At 41.1% G+C, this 20,162-nt stretch overlaps 1 protein-coding gene across 2 annotated transcripts in view; it reads left to right on the top strand.

The window, feature by feature from the left end:
• RANBP17 (RAN binding protein 17) overlaps positions 1-20,162 on the top strand; it is a 232,699-nt gene that overhangs the window by 153,007 nt on the left and 59,530 nt on the right. For both annotated transcript variants that reach the window (XM_070414418.1, XM_070414417.1), the window contains 3 exons: positions 3,425-3,488; positions 3,579-3,687; positions 17,982-18,085. In XM_070414418.1, coding sequence (XP_070270519.1) covers positions 3,425-3,488; positions 3,579-3,687; positions 17,982-18,085 — 277 coding nt within the window. The remainder of the gene's footprint in view (positions 1-3,424; positions 3,489-3,578; positions 3,688-17,981; positions 18,086-20,162) is intronic.

Here is a 20,162-nt window from a genome sequence, read left to right as displayed (position 1 = left end):
AATTCTATCTACAAAAACTGTTTGTAAACATATATGACTTTTAAATAATCAACAAGATTAGTGCCATCATCCACCCTCTTGTACTTAGTGGATGAATATCATATTATTACACTATTCCTTTGATTCTCAAACAGAAATTTCTTCACATTTTAACACTTCTGTAAATCAGATGTCTTACAGTTGAAGGTATTTTTAAGCATCTTGTCTTTCTTAATAGCACCTAGAGTTGTTTCTTATAATCAGTGGTGTAGGTTTGATGAAATATGGCAGATACTCAGTAAAGGCTTGATACCATGAATTGAAGTCGTACTTGTTGCTACTGTGCCCATCAGCTGCTAAATTAAAGTGTGTGGTACTCCTGTAATTTAAGAAAACAGTTCATTCTCAATTTCGTTATCCTCCTCTTTAAAGGATACGTGGATACAGAAAGGAATTTTGTTCGGTGAGTTACTATCAGCCAGGCTATGGAGTTTGCTCAGTCTGGATGTGATGAAAGTTCATTAATGAATTGGTTCCTTCCTAAAAGAACAGTTTCCCTGTTCCCTCTGGGACTTAGTTACAGCTTCAGTTGTGTCCCAAGAAGCTCTTAGTCTGTGCAGAATCACTGGCCTCTTTCAAATCAAATGGATATGATGTAACTTAGTGAAAAGAACTTATACTTGACAGTCAAAGTTGGACTTGAATCTTGGTTTTACCATTACATGTTTTGTGTGTGACCTTTCCTGATTCTCTTACTCATGTCTCTAGACTCCTGCTGTTGCTGTTAACCGCCATCATCACACTCACTGTAATGTGCTATTCAGAAAGCCACGCAGCTAAAATGCTCCCACCAACTAAAATTTTATGCAACTTATAAAATCCTAGAAAAGAATACAATAAAAGTATAAAAATCATAATATGATTAGCCATTTGCCTTTTTATTTTTAGTCCTCACCCCCGAGGATATGTTGAGAGAGAGGGGAGAGAGGGAGAGAGAAACATCAGTGTGAGAGAGAAATATCCATCGGCTGCCTCTTGTACACACCCTGATGGGGGATCGAACCCACAGCCTAGGTACATGCCCTGACTGGGAATCGAACCTGCAGCCTTTTGGTATATGAGACGATACTCCAAACAACTGAGCCACCTGCCAGGGCTCCATTTGCCTTGTGTGTTGTTGTTGTTGTTGTTGTTGTTGTTGTTGTTTTAAAACATTACAGACCCTCTTAAGGACCATAACTAGCTTTGAATTGAATTCCTATAAGGGAATATAAATATTCTGATGAGCTCTCATTTTTTTCTTTATTGAAACAATATTTACTCTTAATCATTTGTTCTTTAGAATATAATTAAAAGGCAGTGAGGCTGGCCTTGGTTCAAAGTGCACAGATGCAGTTCTGCAGAAAGTGTGTCTTTGGCAGACGAGAGTCTTCCTGTGAATGTTCTGTTTATTGCTCCCATAAATATTCTGTTGTCAGAACAGGACTTGCTGTTTATTAGCAGCACTGATAGGAATTTCCTATTAATGGCAGCATCCTGATTACCTACAGACCCTGTCAGTTTTAACTTTGCAATTCTAAGAGAATTGTATTTGGTAATTACTTAAGGTATTTCTTAGTTTATTGCCCCCCACCCTGTTTAACTGAGTGAAGTTTGAGTGGCAGTTCTTCTGCTCAGTGATTTACACCGGAAAAAAATCAAATGTGCAGCTTCGTAGGCAGGGAAAGACCTGTACCTGTCAGCCCTGATCTCCTTGCCCTTCAGCCTGCCAAAACACTCAGTTCATTGGGCACCCACTGAACACAGTGCAAGGAGGAGAGCACATAGATGCGGCCCTGTCCCTGCATCCTGACGTGGAGGTGAACAAATGTGCATGCCTCGCATGCCGCTGGGATGGTGGCTTTAGAGTCCAGGGGACTTGGATCTAAGTCATACTAGTCGTTTCTCTTGGAAAGTTCTATTTAATGTTTTTGATTTGTTTTTTCATCTGAAAAATAGAAGCGATACTACCTATCTCATGGGATTGTGAGAATCAACCTTGTAAGTAGTAAACATTCTGTAAACGTTGATTCCCTGCATCTTTGTGTCTTCTTCCCTGGTTTAAAATTGAAAAAGACATTTTCATCATTTGATCCTCACAACAATCCTGTAAGACAGAGCATAGGTTTCATCCTCACTCGTTGGAGGGGGAAAGTAAGGCTGAGAGTGGCTGAGTATGGTGCTCAGGCACCTCCAGCCCACTGAATGGTGTGGTTAAGCTGAAAGCCCAGGCTTCCTGACTTGTGTTCCAATGTGTTTTCTACTCTTTTACATCCACGGCTGAGTGACTAAAATCTCGAGTTAGATTTCAGTGTCCCTGTACGGAGGCAACAGAGAGAGTTCTATACTTGGAGACGATGTGAAGGGAAAGAGTCAGCGTTTTCATGGGAACATGAATGGTGCCATTTAAGGTTCTTATAGCCTGCAAGAAGGGCATGAGCAAGTAGGCAGGGATCCACCCAGAGAGGCCCTGGGCTGTAGCAGAAAACATGTGACTGGATAAAGTAAACGAAGAGGGTGTTTTGATGACAGCGTTAACCAGAAATTCTTTAGGCCTGTGATCATGCTTATGATTTCGTAATGTTCTCGTCATGCTGATTTCGTAATGTTCTCGTCATGCGTTGAACTGTTCGGATGATGGTTCGGTACAGGAGAAAGAATGTGGTCTTTGGAGTCAAACCTCAGTTCAGATCTCAGCACTATCCATCCATAACTGTGTTACCTTAGGCAAGTAACTTAATTTCTCTGTGCTCGTTTTACCTATGGATTAGAAATAAGAAATAATATTTCGCACTCTAATTGTGAAGATTAGGTGAGTTACACATGAAATTCCTTGCACGCAATAGGTACTTGAGAAATATTAGGCGCTCTAAACCTGACCTTCAGTCCTTGATAACGTGCAGTCTGCTACGTCCTCCTGGCTGTATTCCCATCTCCTTCATCTGAAGCAGACTTTCCTTAAGTTTCTAACTGAGCTCATTGTTTCTTAGAATTGAACATTTTTCTCCTTCTTGATAGTCTATCATGGGTCTTTTATCATTATTTTATTATGAAGTAATATTAAGTAAAGAGAATTTCTCACATTACATCAAAAATGTAAAAAAAGGTCAGTTTTAATTTTCTACTACAAAGGCTTTAATAGTAAAGAAGTTTTTGTCTTAATTATAAAATTAATTCTTCCTCTCCAGGACGAGAACATGTATAAGATGAGAAAAGTAATTGCACTGGTTAATAATAGATTGCCATTCTTAACAGTCTGAAGGACATTTCTCTAGGACTACTCTTTCAAAATAATATTTATTCCTCATAAGTAGGCATTAGTGCCATTGTAATTCAGTGTCACTTTGTGAATTATTACCTGTTGATAAGACAGTTATATTTTGCCAAACTCCTTAACTTCTATTACCTATATCCTCTTAAAAAAACTGGTGAAGATAGATGCTGTAAAGTTCATGCTAAAAAATCACACGGTGAGTCTGATTTCCTCTCATTAATGACTAGAATTTCCAGGTGGCTTAGGTAACGCATTTGTAACTTGGCTGCTCTTTTGCTTTCATTAGAGTGAACACTTCCCCTTCCTCGGCATCAGTGACAGTGACGGGCTCAGTGACTTCAGGTGCCGAACAACCTTCTACACAGCCCTCACTCGCCTTCTGATGGTAGATCTAGGTAAGGGTAAGAATTTAAGCTGATTTGATAAGGATTACCGGTATACCTGTGGATAAAGACGGGAAATGCTTGAGAGGACCACATTTAACTTACCGCATTTGCCACCTCCAGCAGTTTTCTACAGCTTTCTAAGATTTGAGCGCTCACTTGTTAACATCAGAACCAGAAGACAAATCTTTGTACTTAAGGTGGTATTTTTCACTTCAAGTAGTACTTGCATTAATTCTTTACTTCCTCTAAATTTATTTTCCGGGTGTCCTTTGGAACATTAATTTTACTGCTAGGAATCTAGGAACAATCTTAAATACAGAAAAGCTTTGCACACAAAGATTTTCTTTATAATGACATTTAATCTAAAGAAAACATAGATTAAATGTAAAACAATGTAAATGTCTAACATAGGGAATTGTAAAATTAGGCACACCCACTTACTTGATGGAGTAATATATGGTCATTAAAAATAACAATTTGAAGACAATGCAAGACATGACATGTCTCTTATAATAGTAAGTGGGAAAAGCAAGGTATTACACTATGCAAATGGTATGATCATGCCTATTCGGGGGGAGGAACAATACATCAAAAAAGACTCAAATGAAATTATTCAAAAATGTTAAATGTTGTCTTTGAGTAGTGGACTATAAGTAACATTTCCTCATTTCTGATTACCTAAAATTTTCTTTAATGTACTACTTTTATAATGGGAGAAATTAACTTGTGTTTAATTTTTTCATTGAAAGCTAGCGTTAGCCAGAAGTATCCGCAGGAAGAGGGCACCTTAGGGAGGGACATTACACCTCTCTGTGGGGACCACATTACTCTCAATTCCCATTGTTCTCCACGCCTGAATGCTGCAGGTTAAATTAATCAGTTTATAGACACATGAGAGAGAGAGAGTTAATCAATGATGATATTCTGAGAGTATAATACTGATATCTTTTCTTCCTTTCTTTTGCAATGTATTCATTAATCCATCATCTTAAATACGAATTTTTAAAAACGTGATCATACAAAAGGAAAGAGGTTGAATAATTTTATTTTGCATGTAAAAGGCACTGATCTTCGTAATTGGAAGGTGACCAAGACCTTCTCTGCTTCACACCTGTATTTTTTTTATGCATTTCAACAGAATAAATTACCAGAAAGACAAACAGCCAAAACTTGAGAGAAATGCAACTAGGATGATTAAGGAGCTGAGCAGGATTGATTTCTAAGGAAAGATTAAAAGGGCCATGTATGTATAACTTGGCTAAGTGACAACTAGGGCTAGAGGCAAAGGGAACTGTCTATAAATATTTGAAGAGTATAAACCAGGCATGCAAAACCCAATCATCTGCTACCAGGCCAGTGGGAGATCCAGCTGAGTGACAGCTTTGCATACTGCACACTGGCCTGTGCTACGTCTTGGCTGCTGCCTTGGAGATAAGAGGAGCAGGCCAGGTATACTGTCATTGTTCTCAGTAATCAGTTAGAGGGCACACTGTGCTGAGCTCTGAGGGCACCACAAAGACCTTACCATATTGGCCCCTGCCCTCAAGGAGCTTGCCCTCTTGCTTCCTGGTTGCCCAAGCATTAAAGATGATGATGAATCCCTTGTCTAGACTGAATTCTTTCCCAAGCCTTATACATGCTCTTTGGATGACTCTAACAGATAGAGTGAAAGAAATGGGGAGACCAAAGTTACAGAGAACCACCTGGAGGAGGTTCCCTAGAAGTAGGACCCTATCACCCACATCTTCAGGACCTAGCAATGGAATGGACCGAGGTCCTTTTTCATGAGGTCAGCATAGATAAGAACCCCCATAAATCTGGGATCGCTTAAACAACAGGACAGCACTGTGAGTGCTCTCAGCACAGCTAACTTAATGCACTGACAGTTGGTAGACCCGGTGATGCCCAGAAGTGCCTGGCATTGCACACCCCCTTTTTGAAGATGACTTCTATATGTGCTTAGTGTTAACTGTGAGGTCTGAGAAATTGAAGTAAACGTATATAATTTGGAATAAGTAGTAGGACTTTATTAGCTTTCACCAGATTTCTTTGAAATATTTAACCCATAACAATATAAAGTATACATTGACTTTTTTTTTAGTTAGTTTTTTTGAGGTAAATAATTGTTATACTAGAGGCCCAGCGCATGAAATTCATGCACTCGGGCGGCGGGGTGGGGGAGGTCCTTCAGCCTGGCCTGCACCCTCTCACAGTCCAGGAGCCCTTGGGGGATGTCCGACTGACAGCTTAGGCATGGGGAGCGGGCCTAAGCCGGCAGTTGGACATCCTTAGTGCTGCTGCGGAGGCGGGAGAGGCTCCCGCCACTGCTGCTGCACTCGCCAGCCATGAACCCGGCTCACGGCTTCTGGCTGAGCGGTGATCCCCTTGTGGGAGTGCACTGATCACCAGGGGGCAGCTTCTGCATTGAGCGTCTGCCCTCTAGTGGTCAGTGTGCATCATAGCAACTGGTCATTCTGCATATTAGCCTTTTATTTTATAGGATTGCAAGCACTTTTTAGATACATTGTAAGAAATAGAAGAAAAAAACAGGCTATGTGGAAGTACCTGTACATGGTAGGTATTAGATATAAATAAATTGAATTGGATATAGATAAAATGAAAAACAAAAGCAACTGCAGTCCTGGAACTTGTACATTTTTTTAAAAGAAATTCTTTCCTTATCAGTGTTTTTGCTTTTAAAATAATGTATATTGTAAGCATCAAGTGATGGTTTGTGGTATAAAGCATCAAGGCTTCTTTCCCTCATTAAGAACCAGAGCAGCTCTTCTTCCCAAAACATGTTGAACTCCTTCAGTTTATGGGCTTTGTCTTGCCCAGGCTTTCTGGCCCAATCTCAGTATCTCTACATTGTAAGCACTCAATAAGTTCTAGTGGGAAGCAGGACACACAAGTGCACTGTGACCAAGATGCCATCACCCGGGCCCTGGAGCCAGCTGCCTGTCGGGTTCTCTGGGTGTAGCTTTGACCAATGGCTGATTGCTTGCACAATGATCAGCTGCGCTTGGCCACTCTTGTGCTGGATCAGTTGTTTGTTGTTTTCTGTTGAAGAGAAAAAGTGTTGCTACTTCACAGACGATCACTTGTAGGGTGTTGTTGAACAGTTTTATTCTTTGAAGCCTAGTCTCACAAACTAGGCTGTAGGATCCCTATGTGTATGGTTTTATGGTTTTCTATCCTGTGTTCACTGTCGCAGAAACCTGGAGAAAAGAGAGAGTGCTCTTGCCAAGAGCAGCACAGATCCATGTATTAAAGAAAGAAGAAAAATATTAGGTAATGAGAAATCTGTCTCAAATTAAATGAAGAAACATTTGAGGAGGAACTAGTTATAACACTGATTATTTTTCTTTTTTCGTAAGAATCTACTAGGAAAAAAACACCTAACCAACCTGCTAGCAAACCATTGGATGTGATTCTTGGATAGAAATATAAAATATATTCTAATTGAATTCTACAGAATAAATTAGATATGTTTTGTGTATCAGCCTTGCACATTGGAGTGATTAGAAATTGGGGAGAAACCAAGATGGCGGCATAGGTAAACACCAGAGTTTGCTGCCTCGAACAACCACTTCAAAAATACAACTAAAAGACGGAACGGACATCATCCAGAACCACAGGAAGACTGGCTGAGTGGAAGTTCTACAACTAGGAGGAAAGAGAAAAGCATACCGAGACTCAGAGGAGGCGCAGTGCGGAAGTAAAATACTAAGGTTCGGAGTGCATGCGGAGCGGGCTGGCTGTTGAGGGCGCAGTTGTCGTTTTCAATCGGGAGGGAGTCTCAGGCTCTGAGCTCCAGTTCCGGGCGAGTCTCTAGGGACCCAGACTCATACGGGAGAAGCGGGACTGTCTGGCATCACTCAGAACCCTAGGGCAGCTTTCTCTCCGTGGGGCTTGCAGCGATTACTGGGATACTGAGAAGCAGAGCCTCTGAGGGCAAGACCGAGAGCAGCCATAATTGCTAACCCCGCCCTGTTGATCCCATGGGACCCGCCCCGCCCAAGCCCTGCAGGGAGACTTTTGCTGGATAGCCTCAGGCAAAGGCTAGATTAGCACCTCCCTAGAGATCCAGGAGCCAGGAAGCCCAGAGGTCAGAGTGGGACCATCCAGTTTGCAGCTCCGTGAAACCATAAAAGACACACTCAGGGGGCAGACTCAGTGAGCACCAAAGCCCCATTGAAGCAAGTCTAGCCCCAGAGGGGTGTCTCCAGCACAGAAGTTCTCCCACTGCAGACACAGCTGATTCTCACAGCCAATTGGCCTGGAGGTCAATTCCTTACAGTGATAACTACAACAATCAAGGCTTAACTACAACAAGACTGTGCACAAAGCCCACAAGGGGGTGCACCAAGAGTGTCTACCTCAGGTAATTGGGACACTTAGTACAGAAAGGCACTCTATCGACACAGCGAAGCATAAAAAATGCCAAGACAAATAAACAGGACACAAACGACAGAATTGGAGGAAAGCAAACTGTTGGATATAGAGTTCAAAACCACACTTTTAAGGTCTTTAAAGAACTGTCTAGAAGCCGCTGATAAATTTAGTAAGGCCCTCGAAAAGACTGGTGAGACTGCCGATAAATGTAGTGAGATCTTCAAGAAGACTGGTGAGACCGCCGATAAATGTAGTGAGATCTTTAAGAAATCTAATGAGACCCTCGATGTTGTGATAAAGGACCAACTAGAAATTAAGCATACGCTGACTGAAATAAAGAACATTATACAGCTCCCAACAGCAGACGAGAGGATCCCAAGAATCAAGTCAAAGATTTGAAATACGAAGAAGCAAAAAACACCCAACTGGAAAAGCAAAATGAAAAAAGAATCCAAAAATACGAAGATAGTGTAAGGAGCCTCTGGGACAGCTTCAAGCGTACCAACATCCGAATTATAGGGGTGCCAGAAGATGAGAGAGAGCAAGATATTGAAAACCTATTTGAAGAAATAATGACAGAAAACTTCCCCTACCTGGTGAAAGGAATAGACTTCCAAGTCCAGGAAGCGCAGAGAACCCCAAACAAAAGGAACCCAAAGAGGACCACCCCAAGACACATCATCATTAAAATGCCAAGAGCAAAAGACAAAGAGAGAATCCTAAAAGCAGCCAGAGAAAAAATCAGTTACCTACAAGGGAGTACCCATACGACTGTCAGCTGATTTCTCAACAGAAACTTTGCAGGCCAGAAGGGAGTGGCAAGAAATATTCAAAGTGATGAATACCAAGAACCTACAACCAAGACTACTTTATCCAGCAAAGCTATCATTCAGAAGTGAAGGCCAGATAAAGAGCTTCACAGATAAGAAAAAGCTAAAGGAGTTCATCACCACCAAACCAGTATTATATGAAATGATGAAAGGTATCCTTTAAGAAGAGGAAGAAGAAGAAAAAGGTAAAGATACAAATTATGAACAACAAATACACATCTATCAACAAGTGAATCTAAAAATCAAGTGAATAAATAATCTGATGAACAGTATGAACTGGTGATTGTAATAGAATCAGGGACATAGAATGGGAATGGACTGACTATTCTTGGGGCGGGGGAAAGGGAGGTGGGGGTGAATGAAGAGATTAGACAATAATCGTGCACCTATGGATGAGGACAGTGGGTGGGGAGTGAGGGCAGAGGGTGGGGTGGGGACTGGGTGGAGGGGAGTTATGGTGGGAAAAAAGAGTAACTAATGTAATAATCTGAACAATAAAGATTTAATTTAAAAAAAAAGGAATTGGGTGTCACATTAATTGATACTTACTTTGAAATGCATCTTGGTTTCTGTTCAATAATTTGTGCTTTGTATGAATTTAATCAGATGCTATGTGCCCCAGGTTGTATTTCAGATGAAAATGGGGTGGGGGGAGCATTGGCAATAAACAGTTGTATGGCGATTTTATCAAATTGCTCCTTGTCTAAACTAGATGGAGTAAAGAATTGAAAGCATTTCATCATCAGAATGATGATGTTTCATGTTGGCAACATATTTTTTGTATTCTAAGAAATTATGAATCTACATAAATTCCCTTCGTGAGATAAGTTACACACAGAAGGAAATGGGTGACCGACCATAATGTGCATGCATGTTAGCCCTTCCAAGAATCACTTAAAGTTCCCTAGGTTATTTTTAAATTAACTTTGTCAATCTAATAAACTAAAGCAAAGATAGTATTACCCAAGCCAGTAAATGGAGAACCTCCAGGGAGCTGTTCAGTCTAAAATACTGGAATAAATAAAAACCTTCTATTTTGTTTAATTTGAAAGGAGGTGAAGTCAGTTGACAAATACTGGAAAGGGGAATTGTGGAAAAGAGCAGTAACAAGGCTTTTTGTTTTATGGAGAACTAAATATTCATTGCAAATTAGGTTTCTACCAGCCACACATTCAGAAATGCTCAGTTCACTGACAGTTGCTTTCCTTGGACATTTTATGAGCCTTATCTTGAACTACTCAGATAAGAAGCATGCTTCCCTCAGATATTCAGACTCTAGATGCAGTTATATGTTTTCATGATCACGGAGATGCTAATATGAAAATAGAGTTTATAGACATTAAGAGACAGTTCTCTCCATAGGGATGAGGGTAGCATAGCATCCATCCACCTTTGTGGCTGATGGCAGGTACTTGGCACCTGAAGATGTCTCTAGCTTACATTTGAGAAATATTAAATAACAAGTAAATGAGTTGAATAAGAAACGAAGACTATTCTAGAAATAGCTACTAAAGATAGAAGTAAAAATACAGAGGAAGGAAACTTTCCTTTCTTTAGTAATAATAATTAACATGTTTACACATTTACAGTTGGCAAACCATTTCACATACATTATACTGTTTGATCCTCAGAACAGCCGACATGAAATAGATATTACATTGTTTACCTGTTAGACAGGTGAGGTACAGAGATTAAAAGACGTGCCCAAGGTCAGTCATGTACATTGTAGCCCTCTGACCACACATCCTCATTCACTTTTGCTAAGCTGTTACTTCACCTTTTACTTCTCAATCAATTAAGAAAAGTAACTTTCTTCTTCATTTTTAGGTGAACTATTTGAACTGAATGATTGATTTGAGGCTTGGGTGCAGTGAGAAGAAGGGAGAAGGGATTACTTTCCCAGCTTCTATCAAATAAACAGATTCGTGTTTATTTGCCCTATATAGGTATATTACAGCCCTATGATCAGTGAAAGTCAAATCGTTTTTAAAATGTGTCCTTATGTCTAATGATTGGGCAAAGCATGTTTTTTCTCATAGATAAAGGAACACAAAGGGAGATAGCCAGAGGATCCAGCAAGTGAGAAGCTTGATCAGAAGTAGCTAATGTTCTCATAGGTGGGAAGACTGCATCGACATATCACTTGTGTCCATGACTTGGCAGAGACTATCTGGAAAGTAGACGTTGGGGGTTGGGGGGCAATACGGGGTAAAGAAGCAGCTGGAAATACTTAGAATCTATAATGAGATCATTAAGACTAATTAGCTGGCCCTGTAGGCAGAAAGCAGCCCATTAAGTCCAGATCCAGTTTTAATAACTTACCTGGTTTTGAGGGTAGAGTCCAGAGCACTCCAGGGAATAAGGTGCCTCAGGGATGAAACTGGAAGGTAGCTTTCTTAGGGAAGGCGTACACTAGTCTGCAGTGGGTGCTGGAATTTTCCTCTGGGAGCTAAAATAAACATTCTGGTTCCCTAGGGAGAGGAGTTAAAGGGAGCCTCTGTTTTTTCATCTGTTAAATGGATATATGTGCCTTGAAGAGTCATGCAGCTTAAGTAAGATAAAGATGTGTGCAAAGGGCCTGGGACAATTCCTATCACAAAACAAGTACTCCGTGTATATTAATTGAGGCACAAATATTTATTGTCAGCACTAATAGGGACACTGACTGCCACTGGGACCTCAATACAGTGCAAGTTCAGTGCCCATAGTGCAGCTGCTCTACCTTCAGTGCTTGGGCACAAGCTGAGGGCACCTTCAGCTTCCTGCCCTGCCTGAAGCCACAGATCATTTCAAAGCCTGCCAGGACTCCAAGGCAGTTTGGAAGGAAACAAATGAAAACCCCATTCTGGGATCTAGCTAATCACATTTCTCAAGACCTGTTGTAGAACGTTAAGGTGCTGTCCTTGGAAGCACTGGCAAGGAAGAGCAGGCGCTGTGGGCCTGCACCTGCGCAAGGGGCCACTCTTCCGAGATTACCCCAGGGACTTGGTTCTAAGTGGATTCCTTTCTTGCTCGCTGCCTCTGAATCTCCTTGTTTCTCTCCTCTCAGTTCTCCTTAGTTGGAACCAGCGGCATTAGACCTGACATTTACTGACTATATTAGGTTCCTGTTACCACTGTAACAAATGTAATGACTTCAGTGTTGCAAATTTATTACTTTGCAATTCTGGAGGTCAGAAGTCCAAAATGGGTCGGTCTCAATGGACTAAGTCAAGGAAGGCCCATGGCCCTGTTTCTCCAACAACATCGGACCAAGTCCTTCTCGTGCTGCCTTCTCTCTGGCTTCCCCCCGGCTCCCCAAACACTTCCAAGGACCTTTGTGATTACATGGGGCCCACCTGCATAACCCAGGATAATCTTCTATTTTAAAGTCCATTGATTGGCAACCTTAACTCCTTTTGTCATAGAACCCAAAATATTCAAAGATGCCAAGGATTAGGAGCAAATGGACATCATTGAAGAGCCATTATTCAACCTGCCATATAGTAAATCCTAGTAACTATCATCATAGTTGGTTACCATCATTTATTATTACCATGATTATTTCATTACTTCTCCTTGGCCACGCCCCAGCCAGCAGTAATTCAGTTGCTATTTGCATTTGAATTTGAGGAAATGAAATTTTCACTGCTCTGCATATATTTCAGGGGGTGGTGAGGGGTAACTAAACCCTGATTTTTATTGGTGGTTTTGGGGGTTTGTTTTTTATCTTTTTGAGATTTAAATATCATAAAATCGCCCTTCTAAAGTGTACAGTTCAGTAGTACTAGTATATTTAGAATATTCACAAAGTTTTACAACCATCAACATCTAATTTCAGAATATTGTTATCACCCCAGAAAGAAGCCCTGCTCCTTAAAGTCGTCTCTTCTCATTACCCCTACCCCCCAGCCCTGACAGCCACTAATTTACTTTCTGTCTCTATGGATTTGCCCATTGTAGACATTTACTGTCAATGGAATCCTATAACGTGGCCTTTCTGTCTGGCTTCTTGCACACAGCATGTTTTCCAGGCTCATCCATATTTTAGGGTGGACCAGTACTTCATTGCTTTTTATGGCTGGCTAATATTCCTTCATATGAACATACCACAGTGTGTGTCTCCGTTTATCACTGATAACAGTTGGGTTTCTTTTTCCTTTTGGCCGTACGATACTTCTGCTATGAATGTCGTGTGTGTGTTTTTGTGTGGGCATAGGCTTTCAGTTCTCTGGGGTATATATCTGGGAGAAAATTGATGAGTCAAGTGGCAATTGTGTGTTTAACTTTTTGAGTAACTACCAAACTGTTTTCCGTACTGACTACATCATATTATTATTGGCTGCAGTCAAAACAACAAAAAAATGCTAATAGCTATCATTTATTAAGTGCCAAATACTAAGCAAAGGGGTTTACAGATATTTTCTTATTTAATCCTTACAGCTAACTTTGTGAAATACAGTAGTCTCTCCTTACACGTGCGGGATATGTTCCAAGACCCGCAGTAGATGCCTGAAACTGCAGATAATACTGAATCCTGTCTATACTATGTTTGTTCCTGTAATACACACCTATGATAAAGTTTAATTTATAAATTAGGGTTAGTGAGAGATTCACCACAATAATGAATAATAAAATAGAACAATTATAACTGAACAATGTACTGTAATAAGAGTTATGTGAATGTGGTCACCTGTGTCATGGGACCCCTTGCTGAAGTCTTCCTGTAGGTTCCTTGCTTTCTGGGGCACCACGTCACCATTAATCAGAACACATTTTCTGCTCATGTCTTCCACCCACAAATTTAATGCCTTCTCCATCTTAAGCACTCATCATGCACTATGAGTGTAACTTTTGCTGTTTTGAGGTCTAACAGCATAACTAGCACGAATTTCTTTTCCCTTCACAATTTCATGGATAGAACATTCATTCTTATAATAAACTAGTGACTCAGTGCACAGATTCGTGCACATTGAAAGGAAATTAATTAGAAGGTGGCTGGCAGGGCAAGACTGAGCTAGACGGGCCAGACATGCCCTGGAGCCAAACTCCCACTGTCCCTCCCCGGCCGACTGTACCTGGTGGCACCAGGGCTCAAAAGGCATCTGCGGAGTGAGTGGGGTCCCTCCAGCAGGTGGGGTCCCTCAGCCTGGCCTGTGGGGATTGGGCCAACACCAGCTCTCCGACATCCCTCGAGGGGTCCCTGAGTGTGAGAAAGGCGCTCTGCAAAGTTGTTGTCGTACAGGGTGTGGAACACAAATGCAGTGGGCAGTAAACCAGATTCGGGGCAACAGAGCCCCAGCAACAACATATAACCCATGGCCGAAGGTGGAATTGCACAGCCCTGCGAGGAATTGGGCTCCCTCCTCTCTGGTTTCAGGGTGCGTCACCCAAGAACCGCTGCTGACAAGTCATTGCAGCTCAGCAGCTCCTACAGTGAGCATCTGCCCCCGGTGATAGTGCATGTCATGGCAATCGGTCAGACAGAAGGAGGGACACTTAGCATATTAGCCTTTTATATATATAAAGATCTTAGCAACCTCAGCATATGAACTTACACTTCTCTCTGGTATCTCCAAACTGCCAGCAGCACTAATCCTGTACTTTGGGGTCCCTATTAAGTAAAATAAGGGTTAGTTGGACACAGCACTGTGATGCTGTGATAGTAGATCTCACCATAGTGACTCCTGAGTGACTTGTGGATGGGTAGCATGTACAGCAGAGATACGCTGGACGAAGGATGGTTCACGTCCCAAGCAGGGCACTGCAAGATGGCACAAGATAGCATCATGCTTCTCAGAACAGCATGCAATTTAAAACTTATGAATTGTTTATTTCTGGAATTTTCCATTTAGTATTTTTGGACCTTGGTTAACCACAGATAATTGAAACTGTAGAAAGTGAAACCACAGATCAGGGGATCTACTGTAAATATTATGTCTCTTAATTACAGATGAGAACACTAAGGCTTAGATGAGTGAAGCGACTTTATGCAAAATCAGGCAGCTAACAGCAGGAGAGCCAGGGTCCAGGCTTAGAACTTTCAGAGCGTCCACTCCTTCCTGCAACCTCATCTGCCTGCAGTGACCATTGTCACTGTCCTTGTGCAATTCTACATTTAGAAAATACTTTAGGGAAAAAAGAGGACATATGTAATACTTTCAAAAATAAAGATTTTTTTTTAAAAGAAAATACTTTATCCTAGAGCAGTAAGATTATATCCTATATAATAAAGAGGTAATATACAAATTGACCGTCACGCCCTCGCACAAGATGGCTGCCCCCATATGGGCACAAGATGACCGCCACAAGATGGCTGGCAGGGGAGGGCAGTTGGAGGCAATCGGGCCAGCAGGGGAGCAGTTCGGCATCAATCAGGCTGGCAGGGGAGTGGTTAAGGGGTGATCAGGCTGGCAGGCAGAAGCGGTTAGGGGCAGGCAGGCAGGCAGGCAAGCAGTTGGGAGCCAGCAGTCCCGGATTGTGAGAGGGATGTCCGACAGGGATAGGGCCTAAACCGGCAGTCAGACATCCCCCAAGGGGTCCCAGATTGGAGAGTGTGCAGGTTGGGCTGAGGGACACCCCCCCCCAAGTGCATGAATTTCATGCACTGGGCCTCTGGTAGTTTAATAAAGTGTGTGTGTATTACATATTTAAGGGTTTGATAATGTTTACTTCAATTAGTTTCTGTATTATTCTGTGTCAGATGTTAAGAAAATAAGGGAGTTTTAAAACTCACCTTTATTGAGTAACACTTTTCATTCAAATACAGTATTTCCCTAATATTTGCAGGCACTGTTGTAGGTGCTAATACTGTAATACTGGTACTACCACTACTGTTTATTGAGAATCTTCTATTTTTCATGTGTTATAACATTTAATATTCACAATAAGCTTAAAAGATAAGTATTTTCATCCTTATTTTGAAGATGAGAAAACTGAGACTCAGAATGTCCAAAGTTAACTAGTGGTTAACTAGGCTCTGTTTACGCAGAGCCTTCCCTACGTCATTCTCCTTCACTGAGAAACACAAAGATGCAGAGTCTCAGCTCTCCGGAAGTGAAAGCAAAGATGATGTCAGTAATTTACATACACATATTATAAATTTTATCTCATTCAATCCCCAAGGTAACTCTCATCAAACAGTGGTAATGGTGGAATGATGTACGTGGTATTGTTGGTATTGTTATCAGCTATATGCCTAAACGCTTGCAATTCAAGGTCTGCTGATAATTGCGATCTGTCATAAAGTCAGAGAACATGCTCTGGGAATGAAGGGAGAAGGGGGAACACGGGCAGTGGGACTCAGAGTGCTTGCAGGGGAGGTTAGCTCAGGCATTGGGAAAGTGATCGTTTGACCTGGGCTTTGGAAAATAAGAATGGCTTCTCTAAAGCTTTCTAATGTTGTCATCAGTTGTCTGAGGGTGTATTTAAGAGGAGTAATTGGTCACATAGCCATTGACAGAGCAGGGATTATAATCTGATCTGCTTTACCCTTCACCTTGGATCTTGGCCCTTGTCCAGAGCAGCATACCAGGAAAGATTTGTTGGTCTTTTGACAACTCTGTGAACAAAGCTAAGTCCTGGTTCTGTTTGACTCTAGAAACAGATTATGTAAGGTTAAAGGGAAAAGAAAAGCCGCAAAGGACCGGGGTCAGCCAGGTCACCTGCTCCAAGTCAAAAGATGCCGATTTGCCCTACCTGGTTCAGTGGATAGAGCATCAGCCTGTGGACTGAAGGGTACCAGGTTTGATTCCCATCAAGGGCACATGCCTGGGTTGTGGGTTTGATCCCCAGTAGGGGGTGTGCAGGAGGCAGCCGATCAATGATTCTCTCTCATCATTGATGTTTCGCTCTCTCTCTCTCTCTCTCTCCCTCTCCCTTCCTCTCTCTGAAATCAATAAAAATATATTTGTATATTTTTAAAAAGATGCCAATTCTGCCTTGATTGTGTGTGGCCTTGGACCTCAGTTTCCTTATCTGCAGAATGATGTATAGGCTAGTGTTTCTCAAACATTTGTATGCATCTGAATCACCTGGAGAGTGTCTTCAAACAGAAATCGCTGGACCCCACCCCAGAGTTTCTGATCCAGCAAATGGGAATGTCCATCTAACAAGTTCCCAGGTGACGCTGATGCTGTGAGGCCAAGGACCAAACTTGAGAACCACTGGTCTCTTCTCTGAGATCGCATTTCCTCTCTAGTGCTCTATTTAAAAACTAACAGCATAGAAATCAGGGGCCTGGACCATATAGTTCCACCTCCAACTGCATATGCTACCTTGAGTAAGTCACTTAACCGTCCTCTGCCTGTGTCTTCACCCGTGAATTAGGGCTCTTAGTTCCCTGTGACAGAGGATGAATGAGAGAGTCAACTCCCACTTAAAAGAAGCCCCTTTTGAAAGAATACTTCATAAATTGTCAATTGTGCATATCCATGTATGAAGACTCCACTTTGCAGAATTTTTGAGGAAACCTTTAAAATGAAAAAGCAATAGAAAATGTCTCTCCTCTTCTATAAAGAAAAGGAAGTTTGATGTAAGAGGAAGTGTACCCATGGAGAATTACTTAAAATCCAAATGACCCAGGAGGGACCTCATCCTATTTGGCAGATAAAAGTTTCCCTGCCATCTAGTTAACAAATTAATAAAAAAAAAAAAAAAAAAAAAAAAGAGCATAAATAAAAGGGAATAATAACTTAGAGCTGAACACCTGAGTCCGTGAGCCCTTCAGGGCCTTGGCACCCAAAGAGAAGGGGAAAGATCCTTGTCTCAGAGGCTTTGAAAGAGGCTTTCCTTGGACATTAGGGAAGCTCTGGGGGCCCTCAGAGCGAAGGGCTGACATGCCTGGGGCATGAGTCTGTTTGATCCAATAAAGAGTAAAAAAAAAAAAAAGTCTGGTAAGTAATTTTGCTATTTCATTTGGTGCAAAAAGAGAAGGCAAAACGGAATAGTCAGTGAGCCAAAGCACAAAATGGGGCAGGATGTGAATGCAGGCCGACCCTTCCCCGGACATTTCTCCGCCTGCATGAAGCACTCACTGCCGAGGCTCACACACAGTAGCGTGCATTTAAACCATGGTGACCCTTTTGTGTTTTTTGATAGGCGAAGATGAGGACGAATTTGAGAATTTCATGCTGCCTCTTACAGTCTCTTTTGAAACAGTATTACAGATATTCAACAACAACTTTAAACAAGAAGATGTGAAGGTGGGTTTGTTTCCAAACAGGAGGAAAGGCAATTTTGTTCATTCTAGAATCTCCAGGTCCAGAAGAAGGTGCTGCATGTCCACGTGTGCTCTGTGCCTTGTCCGCATCTTGTCCCTAACTGCATGTGTCTTTCCGTTGTACTTTTCATATAAGTGTTGAAGTTAATGGGCTTTGAGATCAGCAATGAGTTGGGACAGTAAGTTTACGATTAGGTAACACAGACTTGTCTCTGATTGCAGTTAATGTCTTTAAAAGAACATTTCTCGTGGGCACACCACTTTAAGCAACCCTGTCCTCTCATCTACCCTGAACTGTATGTTTCAACATATTGATATGGAAGAATGCACAAACATACACATGTTAAAACACTACATCTCTAAATATTTTTTAAACAAGAATTTATATAAATCAAGACTTTATTAAATGGCTAGGCATATATGTATAAATAGGAGCTGGTCTTGAAGTATTGCATTCTTAAACTGAACAAAGTGATTAGGATAACTGATAGCTAAGTAAGGTTTTTATGTGCCTGTGGGAGCCATATTAGGATTGATTTGACAAGTCAGTTCAGCTGTGGCAACAGTCATAATATCTAAGACAACATTATGTTTTATTAGTAAAATCCTTAAGTGTAGCAAGCTGTTTGTGACAAAGCAGCCCCATATTTTAATGTGGAGGATGGGGAGCACAGGGTCTGCTCAGTCGGAAAAGCATCTTCTGAAATTATAATGTGTCCAGGCCGTATTAAATAGATTGACACTGATTATTATTTGTAAGAAAGTAATGTAGTCCCAAAAATGTAGGCACCTTTGCTGGTGATGCTTGAGTCATATTTTATCATTATTTGAAATAAGTTGACCAAAATATTAACCATCGCTTTGCATGGCTCCTCTTCTCTCTACACACACACACACAAAAAAAAAATTCGCAACAAGAAGCCAACTAGAAAAATAATTGCCTTTGATGATTATTTTAGGATAATTCTTCTACCAAAAACTAATTAGCTAAATACTGTACCTTTTAATTTGAAATAAAGTTTTTGAAATTAGTATTTATCAGCATGCAATAGTCACAGAATTTTAAAACCAAAAGAGATTGTAGAGATTTTCTTTGCCTTTATAGTTTTGTTGAAATTCTACACCAGTTTCTATGCGGGTAGCTGTGTTTTTCAGATGTGTCACAAATATTTCGTGACCAACAAGATCTTTGCAGCTTTAAGGTAGCTATTGCTTTATGTCAAAAAGAAGCAAGGTTGAAAAACACCATCTTTATAAAAATTACATCTGTCTCATTGGAAGATTTCATTATGTTCCAAGGCCATTTTGATGTGATCCCATCCAGTTTGATAGAAACCATCTTCCTCGAGTCATTTTTAATGGAGTTCCAGTGATATATCCCTAAACCAGCAAGTTCTTAACGACCCTGGAAAGTGACTGCTTGATTACACTTTAACGGTATTTGCAAATAAAATCACAAGTAATTAAGGGGAAATCTCCAGGCTTTTGAGCAAGTTTGATGCATGATAACTGCCTGATTCAGCTTCATCTAGAGTAATGCTGTGTAGGCAACAGCTACGGAGATCAATAGCAACGTAATGATAGTGGCAGAATTAAGTGAGTAACCTGAGAACTGTGCCTCAGAATGCATGCAGCTGCCACGAACCAGGGCCACACAGTGCACTCCGTGCTTCCGTCCTAAATGTTCATCAAAAGACGCCCTGCAGGAAAATGGAGTTAGATGCTCTTTATTGCTGATCGTGTCTCTTGCCACATTTATCAGGGAAATTGGATTAGCAGTTGGCAGCTGCAGGTAGACAAGATTCTGCAGTGATTAAATATGCAGCTTGGCTGCATTTGTTGTGACAGACCTTTAGTAAATTCTACTGTAAGCACCATCTGTCTAATTTGTATGAAGAAAACTTGGTGCTTTAAGCTACCAGTGAAGAACTAAATCTGTTGCTTTATCATAAACAAAACTTTTGCACTAAATGCTTTTAAATGTAATTTATTAGGTTAGGGCTATTTTTCTATCATGATGAATAAATAATACATGCAAAAGTGCTTTCAGGTACTTCATT

The sequence above is a fragment of the Myotis yumanensis genome, unplaced genomic scaffold (genome assembly GCF_028538775.1).
Source record: "Myotis yumanensis isolate MYYU_CA2020_CCGP unplaced genomic scaffold, mMyoYum1.0.hap1 SCAF_5, whole genome shotgun sequence".
NCBI classification, from domain to species: Eukaryota; Metazoa; Chordata; class Mammalia; order Chiroptera; family Vespertilionidae; genus Myotis; species Myotis yumanensis.
The sequence above is the reverse complement of the archived record's forward strand: the minus strand, read 5'-3'. Positions and strand labels throughout refer to the sequence as shown.